General features: G+C 57.5%; 1 protein-coding gene across 8 annotated transcripts; it reads left to right on the forward strand.

Annotated features, from left to right (window-relative positions):
- The first annotated feature begins 3,442 nt into the window (after positions 1-3,442).
- FAM160B2 (family with sequence similarity 160 member B2) lies at positions 3,443-16,620 on the forward strand. Of its 8 annotated transcripts, none has more exons than XM_016141614.2 (17): positions 3,443-3,556; positions 7,300-7,378; positions 9,423-9,592; positions 10,120-10,224; positions 10,320-10,442; positions 10,660-10,869; positions 10,975-11,171; positions 11,505-11,613; positions 11,819-11,895; positions 12,247-12,436; positions 12,991-13,136; positions 13,232-13,360; positions 13,523-13,613; positions 13,816-14,208; positions 14,321-14,461; positions 14,668-14,768; positions 14,962-16,620. In XM_016141614.2, the coding sequence occupies exons 1-17, from the start codon at positions 3,512-3,514 to the stop codon at positions 15,098-15,100; spliced, it is 2,445 nt and encodes an 814-aa protein (XP_015997100.2). In that variant the 5' UTR covers positions 3,443-3,511; the 3' UTR covers positions 15,101-16,620. The 8 variants fall into 8 exon arrangements, 7 of the variants coding, with proteins under 7 accessions (XP_015997100.2, XP_015997103.1, XP_015997097.2 ...); XM_016141617.2 differs by having other exon boundaries at positions 13,816-13,959; positions 14,962-15,189; XM_016141611.2 differs by lacking the exon at positions 3,443-3,556 and having other exon boundaries at positions 3,632-7,378.
- Positions 16,621-16,683: the final 63 nt, after the last annotated feature.

The following is a 16,683-nucleotide window of genomic DNA, read 5'->3' on the forward strand; positions in this document are numbered from 1 at the left end:
TATCTACACTGCCCTTCCCTAACCTGGGCCACGAAAGCAGGGGCCGGTCCAGCAGGGTCCTGTTTGCTGCCTCCCCTTCAGGGGCTGTGTGATGGTGGATCGCGGACGGATAGAAACACACTGTGAAGCCTGACATGCAAGGCAGTGAGGAGGGAAGGCTGCTCTGTCCTCAGTCAAGGCCCTAAATGTTCCCCTTGGCAGGCAAGCTCAACACTTGACATGACTGCCCCCCCCCCTCTCCAGCACCAAGATACTCGCAGTTCACTGGGGAGGCCAAACACGGAAAAGGTCAACAGGGAGCGACTAGGCAGTGAGCTGACTGTCGAGGATCAGGCAGAGAAAAGTAAGGAATGGAGAAATGATGAACTCTAGCAGGAGCCAGGGTCAAGTGGAGGCCGAGGGAGGTGTAATCTGGTCTCGGTTGATTCAGCAACGACTTCCAGCGGGGAAGGGTCATGGATCTGGGTGTTGAAGGGGTGGAGGGGGGAAGATTTGATTGGAAGATCAGAGGGAGGACTTTGGTGTGAGTGCTCGTGGGCAGAGGGACTGGCCTCATCTGCCTGGAACAGAGCCCAGGTGTGGGGTGCCCGAAGAGGGGTATATGGTCAGGTGGCTAAGTAAGGTCAAGGGCCTGTAAGTTGGAGGAGACCCCAGTGTGAACCTAGGACTGGAGCTGGGACCTGAATCCAGCCTCCCACCCCGGGATGAGTTTCTAGCCCTTTGGGCTAAAACAAAAGCAAGTAGATGAGAACCACTCGAATGCGAACGATGACTTTAGATGGTCGGGGTTCTGTATAGCCACAATATTGTTTCATCCTCTCAACACACCTGTGAGGGCAACAGCACAAATCGTTTTAATCCTTTTAGTGAAGGAGAGAATCTTGGAATCTGAAGCCTGAAGCTACATACAACTAATGAGTGGAGAATGGAGACCAACAATTGAGTTCCTTGACTGCTAACCTAGGTCTTTCTCAAAATAAACAGTTGCCTCTCAAGGGGCCTCGGGGAGGGCAGACTGGGAGGCTCGGAGAAAGGAATGGTCTCCACACACGCACCGAGTGTGAAGCGTCCATGAATGTGTGCAGGGCTTACTTGTTCCGACACAAGTTATACAGTGGCGGCAAATCCGGCACCCCCGTGTACGCTGAGGCGGTATTTGATCACAGTGCCCTGGGAAATGCTTGTGGTGGGGCCGACTGGACGCTATGTCCTAAAGAATTCTAAGTTCCTGACATTCAGAGCGACTCAAAAGTGGAGCTCTGGCCCTAAAACAAAATCTTGGGGAAGAGTGTCTCAGCACCTCCTCCCCAAAATACACATGCACACAAGCACACGTGTGCAACGGACAGATGCCAAACGTTGGTGGCTGGTTAGTCCAGCGGTTTCCAAACCTTTTTTTAGCAGCAAACCTTTTTCTTTTAAATTCGATCTTACTATTAGTGATTGGAATAAATTTATAAGCTGAATTTTATAGTGAATTATTATAAAAATCATTGAGAACAAAGCAGCTATGATGAACAAAAAAAGATTTGATGAATACAAAAATTTTAAGTCAGGGGTTATATGTACCTGTTGCTCTTTGGGCAAATGAAGGATTTATTACTGTATTTGGTTGCATAGTATTGAGAAAATCCTGATTCACACAGGCAAAGTTATAAAATGATGGTGATTTAAAAATACACGCCGATCCATGCACATTCCTCCCATGGAGTGGCAGCAGCGTCTAGGCCTTCCTCTCCCTGAATCTGGGCTTAGTAACTTGCTCGTTTGAAACTGTTTACCCTGTCACTTAAGCTGACAGGAGGAGAGCCTTCGTTCAAAGGTCTTCTCCCCGACGAGCTAATCTGGAAGCAGAATTTAAATACCTCAGCGACTCTAATACTTTTGGCGTATAACGCATGTAACACATATAACAGAGTGTCCAGGGACTTTTATTAGAATTTTTAAAATAAAATTTAAAAAGTTAAGCCAAATGAAAGCTTATCAATTCCTGATACTTTTCCACCACACCCTAGGGTTCCTCGAGACACGTCGAGGGAGAAAAGTGGATTTAATCCATCTAGCTGCTTCCTTTTCCACGAGGAAATAGGCCCAGGAAAGAAAGGTGCTGATCAGACTCGAGTCTCCAACGCCCCAGGTTCCTCCTTGACAAACAAAACAGACTGGTTTCTTCCCTTTGCTCGTACACATTTTGGCCTAAAAGACTCCTCTCATTTCCCATAGGACGCCTCACCAGGGACCCTATCATTTTTTTTTTCCCCAAGCAGCCATAGAACTAAGCTCCAAATGCTAGCTCAGCCTGGCTCAGGGAACCCGAACCTTGACCCTGATCCCCCCCCCATGCTTTAATCTGGATGGCAGGCTGTACTCCACTGCACACAGCCAGCTCTGGGCAGGTCATTGTCTCCTAGGCCTCGGCCCCTCTGGGGAATGGGACACAAAGGCAGGGTCCATGCAGTGGAGCCTCAAGACCCCACAACTCTCGGTCCTACAGTTCTGTGATGGGCTACTCCTGTACCTAGTGGGACAGGGAATGCCTTACCCTCTCATCACAGGATATCAGAGGTCGGCAGAAAATTGAACAAACATCAGCCCCATCTTCAGGAAGAACCTCTGCCAATCACTGAGGGGTGGAGGTGGCAGAGGGTAAAGAGGGCTGCTAGAAGGCAGGTCCCTAAGGGCCGGGCTTTGGCTGGTCCAAGAAACCCTGTTCTTGTTGAGGATTCCGCCTGCGTAATTCTTAGGTGTAATTTTCCCAGGTGTGAGGTCCCCACCATAAACCCACCTTCTGTTTCTTCCCTTGGTGCGACTATAAGAGCCAAAGAAGCCACTTACTTCCTGCAGGACCTGTGGACTAGCGCGGTACCTACTTAAAGTAGCAAGCGACAAGTGAAATTAATTGTAATAATATACTGTTTAACCCAATATACCTGATATATTACCACTTCAACATGTAATCCACATAAAGCCTCATTAGTGAGCTATTTTACATTCTTTCTCGTACGAAGTGGTCAGAAGCCGGGGTGTGTGCACCTTCCATTCAGCTCACCTCGTTAGGGCTCGCAGGGGTGCGTGCTCCACGGACACACGTGGCCCGTGGCCACGGTGCGGGACAGGGGGTGGCGGCGGGGGCGTCTGCAGGCTTGCAGGGCCTGCAAAGCGTCTCGCTCCTCCCGGAGACAACCTCCCGGGCCCATTCGCCCTTCTCGAAGGGTCGTTCTCCCGCTGCCCCCTGCTCCCCGGGGCGCCCCGCGGGACCTGCCCCGCGGCTGCGGCGCCCCCGGCTCCGGCGCCCTCGCGCTCTCGCGGCCGGGTGTCCTTCCCGACCGCGGGCCGGGCCGGCGCGGGCCCCGGGGCCCCGCGGACGAGCGCCCCCGGCCCGGCCGGGGCGGAGCGGGCCGGGCCCCGCCTCCGTCGCAGCGCCGCGGGGCCGCCCCTGCGCCCGGAGCTCCGCCGCCGCCGCGCCGCCGGGGAGCCGGGAGCGGAGCGCAGCGCAGCGGCCGGCGCCATCATGCTGAGCCGGCTCGGGGCGCTGCTGCAGGAGGCCGTGGGCGCGGTGAGGCCGGGGCGGCCGAGGCGGCCGGGGCGGGGCCGGGGGGCGGGCAGCGGGCGGCGGGCGCGGGCCGCCCGGGGGAGGGCACCCCCGCCGGGCCTCGCCGCCCGGTCGCGCCCTCCCGCACTGCCCTCCGTGCTTCCAGCGGCTTCTTTCCCAGACCGCTGCATTTCCTGACCGTCCTCCCCAAACTGCTTCCTGTTTCTGTTTCCTGCTCCCCCGTCTCTTCCGATTCCCAGCTCTTCTGCGTCGCGGTGCCCCCTTGTCACCCAATAGTTTCTTCGCCAAATTCCCCCAAGTCCCCACCCCCAGCCTCTGTTTGTCTCCCTCCCGCTCGCTGCTCCTCCCTTCTGGTCCCCTGGGCCCGTTCCCTCCCTCGGAGCCCCCACAGCACTCCAAGACCTTCCTCAGGCCCAGCGTGCTCTCTCTCACCCTCCACTTGGGCAGTGCGGGGCCCTAACTGGCCAAGTCCCCGGGAAGGGCGCACACGGTCTGGGGTGGGTGGGCCTTCGCCCAGGAAGCAGCCTTCTGCAGTTTCCAGCCTGTTATCTCGCAGTGCAGGAGCTTTGAGTCAGGGGAGGCCAGCCCTGCGTCGTAGGGCCTGGGGCGGCCCTCTGGGGAAGAGTATGTGAATTTCTGACATTCCCTGGAGTTTGTGTTTTTGCCATTTTCTCTTGGGGGTGAAGGCTGGGCAGAGGGAGCCCACTAGGTTCACTTCATTTAGTAAGATAAGAGTGCAGTTTAGATAGGGTACGTGGAGGCTCTGTAACTTAACCCTGCCAAGAATCTGTCTGTAAAGTTAATTCTTTTGTCTCAGTAGAAACCCTTTCCAAATTGATCAGTTTATCAGATTTTCTCAGGAGAAACGACTTTGGATTCCCTTCCTCCCCCTCCACCCCCCATCAGAGCTTATTATGAATGAGAACAGTCTCAGCCTTAAGCAAACTTATGAACAAAGTGAAAGGCTTCTGTTTCTCGCACATCTGCCCCACCTGCCCCCAGCGCTGCCCTCCCCAGATGGCCAGGGACCTGGGACCATCCCACCTGGGGAGGAATTCCATATGATCTCTCCTTCCCCTCCTCCTTGTCCCCAATCAAGACAGCTGTCATCTTTGAGAGTGATCTGACAAACTACTTCATACCTTTCAGGGAGAGCTCCATACCCAAGGGGAGGTGACTGACAGACAAGACCTTGGCCCTAAGAAGTGAATTTCTAATGCCTCCAATGCAAGAATTTCACTGTCAGAGGCTGGAGTTGGTATTGGTGGTCAAAGGAGATCCATTCAGGCAGGCGATCTCTCTGGCTCCTCAGTGGCCAGCCAGCCTATAGGCAGTACCCTAGAAGTCTGCCCTGCATGGATTGTCGGGAAGGGTGGGAACCCCTCTTTTCCCCTATACCCCTGCAGCTTGGGCATAGATCTTCCCCCTGGCTAAGTCATCAGGTTAAGACCCCAGCAAGTTGTTCGACTTCTTGTTAAGGAGAAAGCGTGCTTTTCCTGCTCTCTTCTGACAAAATAGAATAGCAATCCTTACCTTCAAAAGGAAATTATCTGGTACAATTTCTTTGGTCTGGAGTTAGAGTAGCTAATAATAGACTCAGGTAAAGATTATCTCCCTGCTTGCCTCTCTCTAATGGTCTGTTTTGGCTAACCTGCGTTCTCCTGTTTATTCTTCCTGTATTCCTTTTTTTCTTCTATTCTTTTTCTTTCTTTTTCTTATTATTATTTTTGTTTGTTTGTTTAAGCCCAGCTCAAGGTTTTCAGAGACTATAAATGAATTTTGAGGCTTGACGAGCCCCCATCACAGACTTGTTTGATAATAGTAGTGTTGGCCAGGGGTCAGGGGCTTTCCAAATACAGGGAACTATGGAAAGGTGCCTCAAGGAGCTTACTGAGCTTTTTAGTAAATATTAATGAGTAGTCGCCACGTGGGTGGCCCTTTAGGGGCAGGCAGAGAGTCTACAATAATAGTATCACATAGAACGTGATAAGATACGGTCACACCACATACACAGTGTGTTTGGAACGACCGTGGGAGATGTCACTCTGGCAAGGGCCCTGGTCCCCACAGCTGATTTCGAACGACAGGATTGCCCGGGCAGCCGAGGCGGTGGGAAGTGTGTCATGGCCTCTGCTTCAGTGTCATCGCTGCTGCCCCATCGTAAGGGCCCTCTAAGCATTCTTCTTGCCTTTGTTTCCTACACACAACTTCCAGACGACTCTTCCTAAAACACCGCCCCGCAGATGTCACTGACCTGCTCTCCGTTGCCTACAAAAATATATATATATATTCAGACTTCTCGTCTTGGCGGTCAGGGCTCCGTACACGCACTCGTCAACCCATTCTTGCCCAAGACATACTTTGCAGAATGCCTTCTGCGGGAAACGTCAACTCTAGTTGTTGAAATCTGACCCGGTTCTTCAAGTTTTAGTTCCGGCATGACAAGAGCAAAGCCTTCTCTGTTCTAGCGTGTTGGAAATCACCCCTCCTTTCCTAGAGGTCACTTTCCACCTCCCCCGTGCTGTCGTGCTCCTTCCTGTAGTTGAGTTATTCAGTGCGGCTTTGTATTCTCGTCTCTTTTGTGGCACTGCGCTGCCTGTGGGATCTAGCATAGTGTCTTGTATGTAGTAGGCACTCAGAAGATACTTCTTGAATAGGTTAAAGGAGATATGCAGTTCTCTGGTGCAGTAAAGCACGAGGTTTGAGGGAGATGCATCCAGGAGCCCTGGAGAGGGCAGGGCTTCGTGGAGCTGGTGGCCTCAGTGGGACCTCTCTGGGGACTGTTAGGATCTAGACAAGTGTAGGGGGCACAGGGCATCCTGGGCAGAGGAGTGGCCCGAGCAAAGACCAAATGGTAGAAATAAATGTCTGTGGGGAGGGACTACCTACCTGATTGTGCATTTTTCTCGTGTGAACATTTGCTCTGCAAGGAAAGAGAAGAAATGCCCTTTTTTGGGAGAAGTTTTCAGGGAAAGTGGCTGTTATCATCAGTTCAAGGCCAGTTCCAACAAGACCGGGGAAATGGAGAGAGCACTTCTGGAAATGGTGCGGGAGCGTTTAGGGCTTGCTCATAGCAGAGTCAGAATCCCCCAGGAACAAGAGAAGGCGCTAGAGGAGGCGTGGATGGGAGCCGAGCTCGCCGAGGAGGAGTCGGCTGCGCAGCCCGCAGCCTTGACTCCAGGCCGCACTCCCATTACGAGTTCTTTCTGAACGTTACGCTAACATTACCCATCTGGCTGAACTGAGCCTCTCGTGGCCTTGAACACAGCTTTTCACAGACTCTCAGATTCTAAGGACCTGAAAGTTTCGTCTTCACCACCTGTCCCATCTCCGTCTTGCTTTCGTTGTCTCGGGGGCGCCCCCCGTTTTCCTCTGTGTACCCTCTGTTGTAGCACAAGTATGTTGCATCGAAACGATCCGTTTCTGTCCGTTTACTCCACCAACATCCTTCACGCCTCTGGGACAGGGACCGTGAAATCATGATGTGGCAGGAGTACAGCATTTCCAGGAGGGACGGGGGTCTGGGGAGAGGTGCCAGGAGGTGAGGTCGCTGGCAAGATATGGAGACAGCGTGGATCTGTTTCCTATGCACGTGTCACTCTTCCTTTGAGAATCCGGGATCACCGTGCCTCCTCCAGGGCCTAGCACTGACCCGAAGCTTAGTAGATGGTGGGATGTCCGTTCCGACGCGTGCTGGTGGCGCGGAGCCCGTGATCACGCGGGTTGTGTCTCTGCTCTCTCTGCAGCGGGAGCCCAGCATTGACCTGCTGGAGGCGTTCGTGGAGCACTGGAAGGGGATCACGCACTACTACATCGAAAGCACAGGTGGGGCCTGGGCTCCCCTGCAGGGATCTGGGAAGAAGGTATGGGCAGGGTGACCATGTAGCTCAGGGGCACGTATCTCCCGGGGAAGGTGACATCTGCTCCCCAGGAGTTCAGAGTGTGGACTGGCCCTGCTCTGACCTTTTGGGAGATGAGGTGCGTGAGTTGGGAGTGCGGACAGGGAGGTTGGGGGTCTCGCTGGCCACTCTGCAAGGCAGAGCTCGCGCTGCAGCTGCGTACAGCATCCAGGCCTTCAGTCTTCAAGTGCCTGTGTCAGGCGCTTACTGATTAATAGAAAAGAAATTGAACAAATTCCTCCTTTCCCTAAGCCAGCTCGGAGGACATTTCCCTTGTAGAGTCAGGAGTAGAAGAACAAAGACATAAAACACGCCTGGATTCTTCTCCCAGCCTGACACCCCAGAGAGCCAAAGCCTTGAGGTATCTGGGCGCATCGGTCTCGCTCCCCGGGGGCGGAATCTGATTGGCTGCTCTGTAGTCAGTGAGCTGGTATTGGCGGATACACACAGGTTGTCAGGTAACCCTGTGCTGGGTCCTTGGCTCTCACCTCCTGGAGTTCAGACTGGGGTTGAGTCCAGCCTACAGGTTTCTTAAAGACTTTATTTCTAGGCTGAGGTCACCCAAGAAACTAGAAAGTGTCTTTGAATACTCTGAGGGACCCTCTGAACCTTCCGTTAGATGGGGTTCCTCAGTCTTGGCACTGGACGTTTGGACTGGCTCGCTCTTTGTTGTGGGGGGTGCATTGTAGTATGTTTAGCAGTAACTCTGGCCTCTACCCACCAGAGGCCAGTAGGTCCCCCTTTCTCACTGTGACAACCATAAATGTTTCTCCAGACATTGCCAAATGTCCCCAGGGTAGGGGGTGCAAAATCGCCCCCAGTTGAGAATGACTGCTTTAAACTGATGATCTCTCTTCTTTTTCAATGAGATATAATTGACATATGACACTCTATTAGTTTTCAGTTATACAACATATTGATTCAATATATAGATAGATCGCAAAATAATCACAATAAGTCTAGTTAACAATCCTCACCGCATAGTTACAATTTTTTTCTTGTGAGAACTTTTAAGATCTACTTTCTTAGCAAATTTCAACTATACAATCCAGTATTATTAACTATACCCACCATGCTGCACATTTCCTCCCCAGGCCCAATTTTATAACTGGAAGTTTGTCCCTTTAGACCGATTTTAGATCCTGACAGAGAGCCCCAATCCACCAGGAGAGTAGGAAGAGATCCAGAGCCGGCCCAAGTCCACCTGGGCTTTGCGTGGGCCGGATCCCTTGATTTCCCTGCACAGAGGTGGGCAGTCCCTACACCAGAGGCGGGCAGTAGATGATGCTGGCTACCTCGCTCAAGAGCCCCATGTGTTCACGAAAACTAGGGGGTGCTCCAAGGCCTGTCCCAGAGGACTCAAACTTTAAAAAAAAAATCCTCCACCCACTGCAGCTCTGCCTAAGAAATCCTCGCAGGCCACCTTCTCCATCGGGACCTCCACACAGTACAGCAGGTTTGAGTCGAGACACGTGGTCGTGCACGAATTATTTCTCCCTGCTTTTTAAGAAACAGAGTGTTGCCTTCCACGAATGTGAAAGGGACAGATACAGGCTTCAGGAGGTTATCTTCCAGGAAGCTGCTGGAAGACAGCTTCTAAATCATATGACAGACGCCTGAGCCCACAGATTCCCACTCAGGCCCAGAGCTAGCCTGCAGCCCTAGCAAAGATCCTTCTGTAGGCCCCAGGGTGTGGAGAAAAAAATGATGCTCTTCCCTCTGAGAAAGCGCTGGGGCACACACACATTCTCAGAGTTGTGTCCTGGGCCTTGTTCTAGCTAGGCCTTTAGTGTTTGTAAATATGAAGGCATCAACTGTGAACTTGCGTTTGCTCTGGCCTTTGAAGCGGACTGTTAGCCTGGCCTCACTCTAGGTTGCCCGCAGCCACCCCAGCTCCAGGCCCCACCGGCTTGACCCCATGGAGCTAGAGAGCCGTCTTCCTCCCACTCACCCTTTTACCTAAATCTCAGATGAAAACACCCCAGCCAAGAAGACGGACATTCCCTGGCGGCTGAAGCAGATGCTGGACATCCTGGTGTACGAGGAGCGGCAGCAGGCGGCGGGCGAGGCCGGGCCCTGCCTCGAGTACCTGCTGCAGCACAAGATCCTGGAAACCCTGTGCACCCTGGGCAAAGCCGAGGTAGGCGGGGCCCCGCTGCCTCTGGAACCTGCGCAAGCCAGGCCCCTGAGTCCCAGGCTCTTCCGCCTGCGAGCTCCTCCTAGTCCTGACACTGGGGGGGAGGGGGCTGGATTTGGGGTGATGGAGGGATGGGGGCGCTGGGGCCGGCTCACTCAGCACTCCCCCCACGTCCCCTCGCTTATCTGCTTTAGCGTCTCGTTCTCGCTGTCGTTGAGCCCGAGGAAAGGCTCCCTTTCATTCAGTCGGCAGAGATGTGCCGAGGACCAGCCAAGTGCCAGGCTGTGTCCCGGCCGCTGGGGACACAGCAGTGATTAAGGGGGCTGCATGTAGCGTGTTCAGTAATGACAAGGTCGTGGAGAGAGAGAGCAGGCCAGGGAGCTGGCAGCGCGGACCAGGCCAGTTTCTCGCAGCGAAGGTGCCCTCTGGGCAGCGACGAGGGGAGGAATCCCGCGGGGGCGGGGGCGGGGCGCGCTCCAGGCGGGACGTGGCTCCCTCTCCCGACCGGCGTCCTGTCCCCTGACCCGCAGTACCCGCCAGGCATGCGGCAGCAGGTGTTCCAGTTCTTCAGCAAGGTGCTGGCCCAGGTGCAGCACCCGCTCCTGCATTACCTCAGCGTCCACAGGCCCGTGCAGGTGAGGGGCCGAGGAGCGAAGGGGTGGCTGGGGGTGAAGCCCCCTCTCTTCCCTGCCACTCTTGCCTCTCTGTTTCTGTCCTGCTCCCCTTCCAGAAACTTCTCCGGCTTGGCGGGACAGTTCCTGGATCCCTCACAGAAAAGGAGGAGGTGCAGTTCACCACCGTCCTCTGCTCCAAGATCCAGCAGGATCCGGCCCTGCTCACCTACATCCTGGAAGTGAGTGCCTTCGTGGGGAACAGGACAGGAGGCCCAGCCCCAGGGCAAGCCCCGCGAAGGAAGCAGAGGCGGCGTGGGTCACTAGGGAGGCACTCGGGTGGCTTCCCCTCCAGCCCCATGCCGAGGCCCTGACAGCCAGCACATCCTTCACATCCCAAGGGGGCAGCATGGGGCATGGACTCCACTACCACCTGGCCCCATCCAGCCTCCATTGCAGGGTAAAAAGACTGTCACTAGGAAAAAGGCATCCAGGGAACCCACCGCCCTGCCTCAAGAGCCAGCCAGCCCCGACAGCAAGACTCCGGACAGGGGCCCCTGTGGGGCCTGGGGCGTGACAGCCCCGCTGCCTGCTGAGACCGAGGAGCCCGACGCAGGAACTGGGGAGAGCAACCTGATCACCTCCCTGACTAACTTGTGCAAGAGCAAGGTGATCGCCGCCGAGAAGGCGTGTGCTGGGCTTGGGGGCCGGGTTGCTCAGAGAAGACCTGGGGGCTCAGGTGCATGTCCCTGAAGTTGCACCCCTGTCCTCTAGAAAGGCCGGGTGGCCCTGAAGGCCCAGGAGAACCTGCTGCTCCTGGTGAGCGTGGCTTCCCAGGCGGCCGCCACCTACCTGGTGCAGAGCAGCCCCTGTTGTCCTGTGATCGTCGAGCACCTTTGCCACCTGTACCAGTCCCTGCCCACCCTCCTGGACCCCGCAGACATTGCTGCTCTGGAGGGTGTCAGCTGGAGGTAGGCACTTGGCCAGGGAAGCCGAGGCCGCATCTTCAGGGGCTGCAAGCCCTGCATGTCCTCTGGTAGCCAGCTCTCCCTTGTTTTATAAGAGGGATGGGGACCCCTGCTGGCCACCCTCTTCCAGAGGTTACAACCTGTCCCAAGGGCCTTCTCACCCTCTCGGGAAGCCTCACTTTTGCTTCTGCCCACAGAGCCCCCAGTAGAACTGACCACCTCGCCCCATCCCCCGCCCACGTCACTGCCCTGCCCCAGAGAGTCCAGAGCCCCGGAGGGAGGGCCGAGCTCCCGGAGCAGAGCGGAGGCCTCACAGCGCCTCCCTCACCCCCGCAGGTTGCCCAGCGCCCCGTCTGATGAGGCCTCCTTCCCCGGCAAGGAGGCCTTGGCTGCCTTCCTGGGGTGGTTCGATTACTGCGACCAGCTCGTCATGGAGGCACACACGGTAAGGGGAGCGTCGCCTGCTTTACTCTGCTCCCGTCGCTGTCTCCACCTCGAGGACCGAGCGGGTCTCCCAGGAGCCAGGCAGAGCCCTGGGTTAGCCGGGGCCCTGTCCCTGCTGTCTTGGATGCTGTGCAAAGAGAGTCATTTCTCAGCGGAAAGCCGTCGCTGAAGGTGAGCGTGTGTAAGACGTGTTCTCTGGCGCCCAGGTGGTTGCGGATGCCTTGGCAAAGGCTGTGGCCGAGAAGTTGTTTGTGGAGATTCTGCAGCCCCAGCTCCTGCACGTGTAAGTCTGTGTCCAGTCCCCTCAGATGCGGCCATGGTCTGAATCGAGCCACCCACCCCACCTGCCCCGTCCTGTCCCCGTGGCCAGGGACCTCCTTGAGTGACTGAGTCTGTGGGCTCCACCGGTTCACGTTGGCCAGACCTGTCCCCCAGTACACATGGCTCAGAGCTGTTGTGAGCTAGCAAAAGGCCTCCGCCCTGGGACCCCAGGACCTCAGGGTGGATGGGAATGAGCAGGGAGGCACTAGCCAGAGAAGGTAACCAGAAAGGTGTTCCGCCACCCCGACACGCGTCCACTCTCTGTTTGTCTGGCCTCCCTGCCCCCACCTGGCTCCGTGCTCTCTCCTCCTAGGTCGGAGCAGAGCATCCTCACCGCCACCGCCCTGCTCACGGCCCTGCTGCGCCAGCTCCGCGCCCCCGCACTGCTGCGAGAGGCTGTGGCCTTCCTCCTGGGCACGGAGCAGCGGCCCGCGGCCCCTGGGGACGGCCCCTGCACTCTGTGCACGCACCTCGTCAGGCACTGTGACCACCTCTCTGACGAGGTGAGGTGGGAGGGCCCTCACCAGCTCTCGCCGCCATCCCAACCCTGCCAAAGGGATTGATTTCCTGGGGTCTCCCATTTTCACTAGCTTTCCGGGTGGTTCTGCCTCTGAAACATTGAAACACGCCCCTCAACCCCAAAACAGTGACGCAGCGGCTGGTGGCTGGACCGCTTTGTCACACGGTCGTCTTCCGTGATCACGTACTCGTGATGGCACTCTGTGTTTTGCAGACTGCTTTTATATTCATTGGGCTTGTGTCAGGCTCACAGCCGCTCTGTGAAGTAGCTGAGGCCGATATTCCATTTATCGAACATGGAAACTGAGGCAAAGAGAAGCCAACGGGCATGCCCGATATCGCTCGCCGAATTAGTAATGGAACTGGGACCAGCCAGATTTCCGACTCCCATGCCAACACCCAGCCAGTCACACCTCCCGAAACCTGCCAAGGACGGGACCCCTTCTAGGGGCACTCCCCCTGTCTGGGTGAACTACTCCCGGGCACGGGCAGAAGCTGGGGCAGGAAGGGACATCCCGCTGGCCCCCTCTCGCCCCAGATCAGCATCGCCACGCTGCGGCTGTTTGAGGAGTTGCTCCAGAAGCCCCACGAGCAGATCATCCGCAGTCTGATCCTGTGCCACCTCGAAGGCCGCCCGTATGTGGTCCGGGGCTCACCGGAGCCTGAGAGCTATGAGGACACCCTGTAAGTGAAACCCAGGCCCCGCCCCAGCCCTCAGCACCCCCACTCTCACTCTTTCATTGGTTTGTTGGTGTCACGCACGTGTGCCCTGGCCACAGAGACCTGGAGGAGGACCCCTACTTCACAGACGGCCTCCTCAACGCTGGCTTTCAGCCCTCTGCCAAGCACCCCCCAGCCCCTGCCACCAACTCAGATGGCAAAACGGCAGTGACTGAAATTGTCAACAGGTAGGAGGCAGGTCAGCAAAAGTCCGAGCCACTCGAGTCTTTCTGCCTTTAGCCGTAGCCCTGATGAGGTGCAGGGCAGGAGGCGTTTCCTCTGGGAGGGGGTGGAACGGGGCGGGCAGGGCACCAGGGGAGGCCCACCACACCGAGGTTTCTGCCTCTCAGCTTCCTCTGCCTCGTGCCTGAGGAAGCCAAGACCTCAGCCTTCCTGGAGGACACTGGATATGACACGTATGTCCACGATGCTTACGGACTGGTGAGTGTCGAGGCCTCTGCCAGCACCCACTTCTCTCCCCTTAAAGCCGCGGGTTTGATAACTCTACCTACTGCCTCTGCGAGCTCTGCCCAGGATGCTCCTAGCTCCAGCCAAGAGCGCTGAGCCCACCTCCCATGCGGCCCCCTCTGTGTGCTGGGGCCTCCCGGCCACGGGCCTCCCCCTAACTCTCCTCCTGTTCCAGTTCCAGGAGTGCAGCTCCCGGGTCGCCCCCTGGGGCTGGCCCCTGGCACTCACACCCCTGGACCCCCACGAGCCCGAGCGGCCTTTCTTTGAGGGTCACTTCCTCCGAATGCTGTTTGACCGCATGTCCCGCATCTTGGAACAGGTAGCCAATAGGACTGGGCCCAGCCAGAGGGTGCGGGTTCCCGGGAGCACCCCAGGTGGGTGCCTCTGGACACCTTCAGGAGAGCAGGGCTTGACCACAGGGGTCGAGCCGTCTTCGGTTCTTCAGCTCCACACCACCCCCACCCCCCAACTTTCGCCAGGCGGGAAGCCCCGTCTCGCCTCTGCTCCACACGCCCTAACATGTTCTGGCCCTTGGCCCCAGGGGATCCGTGACACACACACTCATCACGTGAGTCTCCCACCCCCGCACACGTTCACACTGGCCAGGCGCCTTTCCGGGGGTGTGCAAAAATGCTCACCGCCCCCTGCAACCCTCGGCTTATCCGCCGTGTTCCCTGCAGCCATATAGCCTGAACCTGCAAGTGACCTCAGTCCTGTCTCGGCTCGCCCTCTTCCCCCACCCCCTTATCCACGAGTACCTCCTGGACCCCTACATCAACCTGGCCCCTGGCTGCAGGAGCCTGTTCTCTGTGCTCGTCCGGGTAAGGATGCCTGGGCCGGTGGTGGGGCAGGAGGGGAGGGGGACAGGACAGGGCGGTCGGGGGCCGCAGGAGCGGGGACCCTTGCTGGCACCGGGCGGGGGGGGGCACAGACACTGCACAGAGATACAGCACATACAGGTACAGCAGAGCCACCCCACTTGGGCGTCCCTGGTCCCCACCTCAGTCTTCTCTTGTTCCTGCTCTAGGTAATTGGGGACTTGATGCAGAGAATTCAGAGGGTACCCCAGTTCCCAGGAAAACTGCTCCTGGTGCGCAAGCAGCTGATGGGTCAGGTCCCCGGGGAGCAGTAAGTGCCCGGGGGGAGCAGGTGCCTGGTGAAGAGCCCTGGCTGGGAGGGCGGAATGCTTCAGGGCGGGGAGGTGCCAGGCCAGGGCGCACCTTGCGGAGCTCTGTCCTCACTCGAGGGGTCTGCTACTGGGACGCCGCACTGGGGGCACACCTCATGCCTCCTAGCCGTGACCCTGCGCTCTGTCCCCTAGGTTGGACCACCAGACCCTCCTGCAGGGTGTGGTGGTGCTGGAGGAATTCTGCAAGGAGCTGGCCGCCATTGCTTTCGTCAAGTTCCCCCCGCATGGTCCTCACCTGTGCCTCTCTCCACCCCCGGAAGGGCACGTCTGAGCCGGGAGCATGACGGGAGGGGAGGCTCCTGTCCTCCCCTCTGCCCAGGAGCTGCCTTTTGCCTGGCACAGCCGCCACCACCCTTCTCCCAGGTGGGGGCTTGGCCCCGTCTCCTCTGTATCCAGGGACCTCCGCCTCTGGAGGCCTGGGCTTTGGCTCCCAGGATACCTCAGACACCCTCCCTTGTTAGCTGCACCAGGCTGGGCTTCAGGAAGTGGGTCTCCAAGGTACCAAAAGCCAAGAAGCAAAAGAGGGGACCTCCTGGGCAGCATGGTGTCCTTGAGGCCTTCCCAGGGAAGCTCAGTGATGGCCAGGCGAGCACCTGAACCAAGACTCTCCTGTGTTCTGTGTCTGTCACCTGCCTCTGCGGGCCATTTGTGGCCCGGGCCAAGGCTTGTGACTCAGTTCCGGAGCACAAGGCGGAGGGGGCCGAGGGTGGCTCCGAGGCTGGTCAGAGCCGTAGGTCAGAGAGATGTAGACGTGGGATCCCTGCCACTGTCACCCTAGGCACCGTAGATGCCGCTGAGACTCGACCTTTTTTCTTCTTGCTTCCTTGACTTGACCCTTGGGGAAGGGGCAGTAGATGGCAGGGTAGCCCTCTCTGCCTGCCTGGTCTTCCCGGACACTGTTGCAAAATCCCCAACCGTCTCATGGCAAATGGCCAAAGCATGCTCCGCGCCCAGGCGGGGGCAGCTGCTAATGAGAACCTTGATGCAACTGCGCCGGGGCGGGAGAGGGCCCGGAGAGCCGGGGCTGGGCGCCAGGCCCCGGCTCCAGCTCCAGCTGGTTTCTCTCTGGCGCCTTCTGAACCCGTCTCAGCAGGTCCACGACACCTGGGCAGAGGGACTCAGAGGCAGGGGGGAAGGCCAGGCCCCGTGTTCTCAATGGACTGCTCTTCCAGGGGAGCAAGGGAGCTCAGGGTACAGATGAGGCCCGGATGCCCACCCGACTGCAGGCGCCCAAGGCCCGGCAGAGAGGGACTGGGGCACAGGCAGCAATCCTGATGCTCCTCTCCCCGCATGCCCTCGGAGGCTGGGCCTGCTACCCCACCCGGCCTGAATCTGTCTCGACCTGCAGGAACACACAGGCGGCGCCAGGCATTACCTCACAGCAGGACTGCAGTTGCTGGCTTTGCTCCTGGGCAGGGAGGAGCAGGCCAGAGCCCCTTTCGCTTCCTTTTCCTGCCCATGCCGCTTCTAGGAGCCAGCTGCAGGTTGCCAAGAGGTGACATGAAAGAGCAGCAAACCCAGTGACCTCTACCTCTCCCGCATTCCTCCAAGCTGGGGAGGACTCGAACCGCTGCTCTGAAAGACACCGAGCATGTGCGTGCGTGCGCGTGTGCACGTGTGCGTGTGGTGCGGGACGGGAGCAGAGCTCAGTGGGCAAACTGGATCCGGGCTCCTCAGTTCAGAAAATGTTCAAGCATCCGGGAATCGCAGACACTCCCCTCTTCGATGCACTTCGGCGTTCTCACGGTGTCCCCCGGACACCATGGCAATAAACGGTGTGGTTTGCGTGGACACTGCCGCCCTGTCCTCCTCCATCCTCCGCGTCCTTCTGCCCAGGGCTCCGCTGCTAATTCG

This window comes from Rousettus aegyptiacus, unplaced genomic scaffold (genome assembly GCF_014176215.1).
Source record: "Rousettus aegyptiacus isolate mRouAeg1 unplaced genomic scaffold, mRouAeg1.p scaffold_m13_p_16, whole genome shotgun sequence".
NCBI classification, from domain to species: Eukaryota; Metazoa; Chordata; class Mammalia; order Chiroptera; family Pteropodidae; genus Rousettus; species Rousettus aegyptiacus.

Excerpts from the sequence above, each read along its gene's own strand:
- FAM160B2 (XM_016141611.2), top strand. The coding sequence starts at position 7,114 with ATGGAGACAGCGTGGATCTGTTTCCTATGCACGTGTCACTCTTCCTTT. Across the intron at positions 10,443-10,659 it reads TGCTCACCTACATCCTGGAA|GGTAAAAAGACTGTCACTAG; the intron begins GTGAGTGCCTTC and ends CCTCCATTGCAG. Across the intron at positions 12,437-12,990 it reads GTGACCACCTCTCTGACGAG|ATCAGCATCGCCACGCTGCG; the intron begins GTGAGGTGGGAG and ends CTCTCGCCCCAG.